This window comes from Carlito syrichta, unplaced genomic scaffold (assembly GCF_000164805.1).
Source record: "Carlito syrichta isolate Samal-C Ts95f unplaced genomic scaffold, Tarsius_syrichta-2.0.1 Scaffold314798, whole genome shotgun sequence".
NCBI classification, from domain to species: Eukaryota; Metazoa; Chordata; class Mammalia; order Primates; family Tarsiidae; genus Carlito; species Carlito syrichta.
This window is the reverse complement of record NW_007258894.1, coordinates 701,042-709,157: the sequence shown is the minus strand read 5'-3', so window position 1 is coordinate 709,157 and position 8,116 is coordinate 701,042. Positions and strand designations below refer to the sequence as shown.

At 32.8% G+C, this 8,116-nt stretch overlaps 1 protein-coding gene across 6 annotated transcripts in view; it reads right to left on the bottom strand.

Moving 5' to 3' along the window:
• EHBP1 (EH domain binding protein 1) overlaps nucleotides 1-8,116 on the bottom strand; it is a 373,913-nt gene that overhangs the window by 86,000 nt on the left and 279,797 nt on the right. For all 6 annotated transcript variants that reach the window (XM_021705885.1, XM_021705883.1, XM_008071978.1 and 3 more), the window contains one exon: nucleotides 5,259-5,402. In XM_021705885.1, the coding sequence (XP_021561560.1) occupies nucleotides 5,259-5,402 (144 nt within the window). The remainder of the gene's footprint in view (nucleotides 1-5,258; nucleotides 5,403-8,116) is intronic.

Below are 8,116 nucleotides of genomic sequence, written 5' to 3'. Positions count from 1 at the left end.
GGTCTTGCTGCCCAGGCGGGTCTCGAACCCACGGGCTCAGGCAATCCACTCACCTCAGTCTCCCAAAGGCACGGGATTACAGGCTGAGCCACCGAACCTGGCTCATAATTTATTTTTAAACATTAATCTTGTGTTCAGTAAACTTACTAACCTTCCTTTTAGTTTAATAACTTATTTGTAAGTTTTTGGGGGAATTTTGTTTGAACAAATCATATTTCTGGTGAATGATGGTTAATTTTACTCCCCTTTTTCATACCTTATGCCTTTTGTTTCTTTTTATTTTCTTACTAGGGTCTCCATTGTGATGTTCGTAGGAATGATAGTGAACTTTCCTGTCTTTTAATTTGTCACAAATGAAAAACTTTCAATGTTTCATAATTAAGTATGTTTGCTAGCAGCTTTTTATAGATACATCTTATCAGTAAATAAATATATCAATAAAATTCCTTCCTATCCCTTGTTTGCTAAGAATTGCAATTTCTCCCTTTGAGCCATGAAATGATATTGATATTTTTCAAAATTTTTTCTGTATCTACTAAAATTATTGCCTGATTTTTCTTCATCTTTTTAATGTATTCAATTAAATTACTTGATTTTTGAAATATTAAACAATCTTGTTTTCCAGGAATAAATCTAAATTGACCTTGGTATGTTGGCCTTTTTATGTACTACTGGGTTAAGTTTGCTAACATTTTCTTTAGGATTTTTGCATCTATGTTCATGATTGAAATTGGCCACTAATTTTCCTTTCTGAAAATAACGATGTGATTTTATTTTATACAAATGCTAGATCATAAGAATGCAACAGAGTTCTGCCTTATTATCTTGGGACACTTGCCCCTGCAAACTAACCACCATGCTGTGAGGAAGCCCAGTAGGGAGACGACATGTAGGTGTCCCACCTGACATAGCAGAATAGAGACCGTGGAGAAGTCACATGTAGGTGTCCCAACTGACATAGCAGTCCCGCACAAGTCCTAGCTGAAACTCAGCCCCAGACATTGTGGAGCAGAAACAAGCTACTACCACCATGTCGTATCTGAATGATTATTTTATTTTCAAAAAAATCTGTGAACATAATAAAATGATTATTTTATGTCAATAAGTTTTGTAGTAGTTTTTTAATGCAGCAATAGAGAACCTGAAAAGGGAAGGGTGGGGAAATATACTTGGGACTATTCAAAGCATAGTTTCATAAGCAATCAGGTACATCTTCTGGTAAGTATGTAACAAAACTATGTGGCATAGAGTTGCTTTTTCCAGGGGTGGTGGAGAGGGAGCAGCACAACTACTACTAACATGAATACAAGATAACCAACTCAAGTCATAGAGTCATAGCAGTAGTAGTCAAAGAAACAATCAGATATTTTGTGAGATACCATGATTATTATTTATCAATTTCAAACACTGGCCATCAAGAATTTCATGTCTTCTCAATGTGAACAAGACTGCTATATTGATTCTGCCATTTATTCCATACCTAGTTACAAACTAGGATCATCATCAACTGTAAAAGAGTTCTATGTTTTTCTCCCTAAAACTTACACATGCATCTTAGAGATACTGAATATAACTCAAGTTTAAATAAAATTGCTTTAGTCAAGTTTGTTTGGGTATGCTAAGAAAACAATTTGCTAAATATATCTTTTTTGGATACCAAAATTTTCCCTAGTTTAAAATGCTTATCTTAACATGTAATATTTTTAGCATAGAAATAATTAAGGAGAAAAAATCCCATAAGCCATTTGTCCTATCTCTTGGGGACAAATACTGTTCATATATATATATATGATATATATATATATATATATATATATATATTTATTTATTTTATTTTATTTTATTTTATTTTTTTTGAGTCAGAGTCTCACTTTGTTGTCCAGGCTGGAGTGCAGTGGCTCACTCACAGCCACCTCAGCAATGACCTGCTGGACTCAGGTGATCCTTCTGCATCAGCCTTCCAAGTAGCTGGAACTACAGGCATGTGCTGCCATGCCCAGCTAATTTTTTTATTTATTGTAGAGATGAGATCTCGTCAAGTTGCCCAAGCTGTTCTTCAGCCTGTGGGCTCAGGCAATCCCCTCACCTTGGCCTCCAAAAGCGCTGGGATTACAGGCTTGAGCCACCATGTCTGGCCAATACTGTTAACATTTTGGTAATTTTGTCCTTTCTGTCCTTTTCAATGCATATATGAAAACAGTCTATTTTATTTCAAAGTGGAGTTCATATGGCACATACTATTTCATATCTTTCATTTTGTACAAAATGACATTGTAAGCATTTACCCATGTCCTTGAAATAGTCTTTTAAAACATTACTAATACTTTTTAATGACTACATAACAAGTATATGTATTTATTATAATTTATTTAATTATTCTAAGTGTGTTTGAGCATTTAGGTCATTTGAAATTTTTGCTCCTATAAACAACATTGTGATAAAAATCTGCATATAGATTTGTTAGTAGAATTATTGAGTAACAGGAATGAACATTTCTTGATGAAGTCTAACTGCTCTCCAAAATAATGTGGCAAGTTACATGATGCTAGCAATATAGAAGTGTATCCAACTTAATAACTTTTTTTTTAGTAAATAAAAGCATTATAGTTCTTAAAATTCAATTATATCCTTTAAAGATACAGTAAGATATCACAGACATGGAATAAAACATATCTTGGTAATTAATTTCTAAAGTTGAATTCACACTAATATACTTCAGCTACTTTTACGTTGTACAAAAGAAATGACTGAAAACAGATTGAACTAATAAATTAATTAATTAAAGAATAAACAGTCTTAAGAGTTAAGATACCTGAATTCAAGTCTAGTTTGACATTGTCTGTAACCCTAGGTAAATTCAAACACCTTTTCCCAACTTATTTTCCTAATTTCTACAATAAAATCTAGTCCTACTTCACAAAGATGCCAGAAAAATAAATAAGAAGGAAATATAGAACAATGCTTTTTAAGAATATAATCTCTGAAATTAGACTGTCTAGATTCAATTCCTGCCTCTGTTATTTATTAGTTGCATGACCGTGGACAATTCATGAATTTATTTGTGTATCAGTTTTCTTAACTAGGATGATAATACTTATTTCATAATTGTTATGATGATTAAATGAGAAAATCTATATGAAAGCACTTAGAATCCTGCTTAACATATACCAAGTGCTCAATAACATTAGATAAGTATTAATATACGTAAAATTCACACATAGTTAAAATGATTTTTTTTTTTTGAGTTGGAGTCTCACTCTGTCGCCCAGGTTGAAGTGTAGTGGCATGCTCATGGCCACCATAGCCTCGACCTCTGGGCTCCGGTGATCCTTCGGTCTCAGCCTTCCTAGTAGCCAGAACTACAGACACATGCTACTATGCCTGGCTAATTTTTGACTTACTGTAGAGAAAAGGTCTCACCAAGTTGCCTGGGCTGGCTTCAAACCTACAGGCTCAGGCAATCCACTTGCCTTGGCCTCCCAAAGTGCTGGGATTACAGGCTGAGCCACCGAGCCCAGCCCTAAAATGATTTTTTAAAAAACCCACTTGACAAACAGATCATTTAAATATCAGGTATGCCAAATTTAAAAATCAATCCATAGTATATCTTAAAATTTAATTACTATATTTTAAAAATATGTTGTATTTTTAAAAGCATAAAGGTACAAATTTTCTACAATTTTTAAAGCTCAAAAGAATTATGGAAAGAAACACAGCACAAATATAGCATCAGCAAAATAACTTTCTTTTTAAATAGAATACTATTTCTGTGCTGTTCACTTGACTGGATTCTTCTCAACCACCAGATTTTAGTTCAAGTATTTCCTCCTCAGATCATTCAAGCCACTACCTACTCAAATTATCCTCTATTAATACTGCAATTTTCACATTCTGTAATTACCTTGTTCATTTATCTATCATCTGCCTCTTCCCATCAAAATATAAACTTCATGAGGGAAGACACTTAAATTTTCTGTCACTATGCATAGACTCAGTTCAGACACCAATGTGTGGCAAATGAATGAATCAATAAATTATTGATGACGTAAGAGGCAGCTAGGCATTGCGAAAGTTGACATAAAGGTTACAGGTTCTTCCTTAGAAAGAATGGTCCTCGAGATTAGTGTTTCTCAAACTTTTTTGATCAGGACCCACAATTAAAAATATACTTTATTTCAAGATCCAGTAAGCACAAAAGCCGTTTAACTGGCACAAAAGTTTCACATAGAAAACTATGTTTACTCTTGCTTGATGAATTTGGACATTTTCTATTCCATTCTATTCCATACCTTTCCATTAAAAATAAATTGTTGTGGCTGACAAAGGTAATTTTACATCCCATTGTTATATAAATATTTGAAGTTATAAAAATAATACTCAAGGTTAGAGGTCATTAAAAACTGGTATCTGCATCTGCAAAGTCTTAAAAAAGTATACAGTTTTATATTTGTGTGTGTGTATCTGTCAATGTAAGAATGAATATATAAATCTCTCTCTCTGTATATATGTATATATATATACATTATATATATATGTATGTACATATATACATACATACATACATACATACATATGAGTTTGGTGGTAGAGCAGGATTGTCATAGTTTTCAAATTCATGAAGCAGTTCATGTCTCCCTAAATTTAAGGGCTTCTATTATTACATATTCATTATAATCTGTGAAACACTACATAAAAACATATAAAATGCGGTTTAATACAAAGATAGCAGTATATGATAGGAAAGAACAATGGCTCTGAGATCTGATAAGGCTCACGTTCAAATCCAGGCTTCGCCATTTACTGACTCTGTGACCTTATATAGGTAAGGTAAACTACTGGTCTTTTTATCTGGAAAGTAGTTGGACTATCTTCATGGAGTTCAGTAAAATAAAAATTATTCTTCCTGGTAGATATTCAATAAATAACAGACAACTTTACTATATCTAAAATTTCCAAAAAACTTAACTTCCATTGACAAAATACAATCTTAAACAGAGTATAGGTACAGTTATAAAATGTAAACTAAAAAAAACACAAAACAGATAATTGATGTATATGTGAAACACTACTGTGGAGGTAACTCCTTCAAGCATGCATTTATCAGTTCAATAAGTGTTTTAAGTATCCACAATGTACAAAGTATAATGTACAGAGTGAAAGTGGAAAAATAATTTAGCGAAAATACAAGCAAATTACTCCCCTCACCCCCATGTTTACAGTGAATAACTTATAGGTTTTTTTCAACCAGTGTTCCTCACATCACTTAGCTGCCTGTTGCAGGGTGGTGTGGCTGCGTTGGTATTCTGCTTATTTCCTGCCTTTACAGCAGCATCTCTTCTTGCTTGCTCAAGCAGAAGTCTTGCTCTTTCTTTAAGTTTTTCTTGTCTAGATAACATTCGATGCTTAAAAGCAAAGATACAAAATTAGAAGTCAAAAAAAGAGAACATATAATCTACATTTGTAAACTAATTAAAGATTAGACAATAAGTTGAAATAATAGAGGTCAGGAGTAAAATTGTAGTTTCATGAGGTTACCTACAGAGCATATCACTACTGACTAGAAAATGCGGAATGAATACATAAATCTGGACAAAGAGGAAATATATCTTTACTGTCTAAAACTGGATTAAATGTAATTACAATCTTATCAGAACATATTTTCACAAGGTATAAGATCAACATATATATTATTTTCCATATTTGCTCAATAGTATATAATTTGACAGATATTTTTTAAGTGTACAGTTTTATTTTTATAGTCTTATGGAGCTATTAATAATGTGTCTTCCAAATTTGTATACTGATGGACACTAAATATCTGTGGCAATAGTTCTTTAAATTCTTGGTGTTTATAAAAGATTCAAAGCTATCATATCTTGTTAAAAAACATATTAAATTGGTTTTCTCCATCACTCACTGTTCTTACATTAAAAACAATTAACAACATCAGATTGGAAAAGTATTCTCCTGGATTAATCTGTAATTTTACAATATGATTTTGGAGAACAACAGATACTGGCTATCAGTAGAAATCAGTTCTGAAGTGTATTAACCCAAAGCACAAATATCCATACTCTTTATCATCCAAATTCCTTTTTTTTCCTTCTAGAGTAACCAACTTCTGGCTTTAGACGGCTATTACTATTACTATTTAATTAATTTTACTTCCCTTTCATTACTTATGGTTCAATCGCAAGTATAACTTATGAAAAGAAAATAAATAGTAAACCTACTACTTTATTTTGTATCATGTGAAACTATCTTTTCTTTAAAAGATTAGTACAGTATTTTTGGGTTTCTTTGTGACCTTTACATCTTACTGTAACTCTTTAAAAACATTTTTCTGTAATCTCAAGTAAGAAAATATTTTTCTCAGTGGCTTTTAGTATATTCACAAGGTTGTGAACTATCACCACTACCTAATTCCAGAATATTTTTGTCATCCAAGATTTTACGAGGATGACACAAAAATTCTAAATAGATACTAATAAGATATATAAGTGATAATGATAGAAGATGTATAAGTGATAATGACAGATTCTAACTTCACGGACATAATAGAATTGGTCACTGCATTTTGACTGGTTACAATATCAACACTGTCTCAAAAACAGACAAAATTAATTAAACAAACACTGAATTTTTAGTCAAGACATCAGGCTGTTAATCCCTTTTCCACTATTAATAAGCAACGTAACATTGAGAAGGTCACTTGAAAACTATACTGCATTTCACTACATGACGTTTAAGAACCTGAGTTCAAATACCAGTTCCGTCACTTCATTATGGGCAAGTTACTTAATCTCTCTAAGCCTCAGTTTCCTCACTTATGAAATGGAGGATAAAAACAGACCAACTCATAAGGATAGTGTAAAGATTAAAAAATAGAGTAATGGACTGACTACTGGCACATAGTAAGCACTGGAAATCTGTTAACTACTATTTTTTTAAACTCTCAATTTTCTAATCTTTGAAATGAAGGGACTTAAAGTAAATCATCTTTAAGTTCTCATTTGCTCTAAATTCCATGATTCTGTAGTCTTAGGGATGGGACCAGCTACAGAGTGAAACCTGTGCTTTGGTCTTAAGAGCACATAAACAATTTTTCCCCCTCTGGTTAGAAATGCAATTATTTATAGAGATTTTAGAAAATACATACAAGCCAGGTTCGGTGGCTCAGCCTGTAATCCCACGCCTTTGGGAGGCTGAGGTGAGTGGATTGCCTGAGCCCGCGGGTTAAAGACCCGCCTGGGCAACTTGGTGAGACCTCATCTCTACAATAAATCAAAAAATTAGCCAGATGTGGTAGCGCATGCCTGTAGTTCCTGCTACTTGGAAGGCTGAGGTGGAAGGATTGCCGGAGCCCAGCAGGTCGAGGCTGCGGTGGCCGGGAGTGGCCATTGCACTACAGTCTGGGCGACAGAGTGAGACTACGACTCAAAAAAAAAAAAAAGAAAATACATACAAGTAAAAAGAAGATAAATAAAAACAATTATTAGTCCTGGCACTCAAAGATAATCATTATAGAATCATGCTTTTTTTTCACTTACTATTGTGTTTTGAGTATTTTCTCACGGTATAAAATATTTTTCTGATAAACTTACTTTTAATTGACTAACATTCTATTGTACAGATGCATCATACTTTAATTTGTCATATTTTTATTGAACATTTAGGTTGTATACAGTTTTTTACTATCGTAAATAATGCTTTTATGAACATTCTTATAGGTAAATTTGTATACACAATTCTGTCTCCTTAGAAAAATTTCTAATGAGATAAATATTTTTTTAGAAACTTGATGCACATTGCTAAATTGCCCTTTATCAAAGCTGACTACTTTACACCTGGGCTATGATTATATTTTAGTGCCCTTAAGGTCAACAACAAAGAGATGTGAGCAAAAAGTTTATAAGCATAAACCTTGAAGTAAGGCAAGGTTGGTTTTGAATTCAAACTTTAACATTTATGATATAACATAAAGTAACCCTGCAAACCCCAGATTTTTCATATATAAATAGGATTCAACCACTTACCTCATGGGTTGTACACTTTAAGAGAGACATATGTAATCAATCTGTCATCACATGCACTAGACACTCAAATGGACAACATT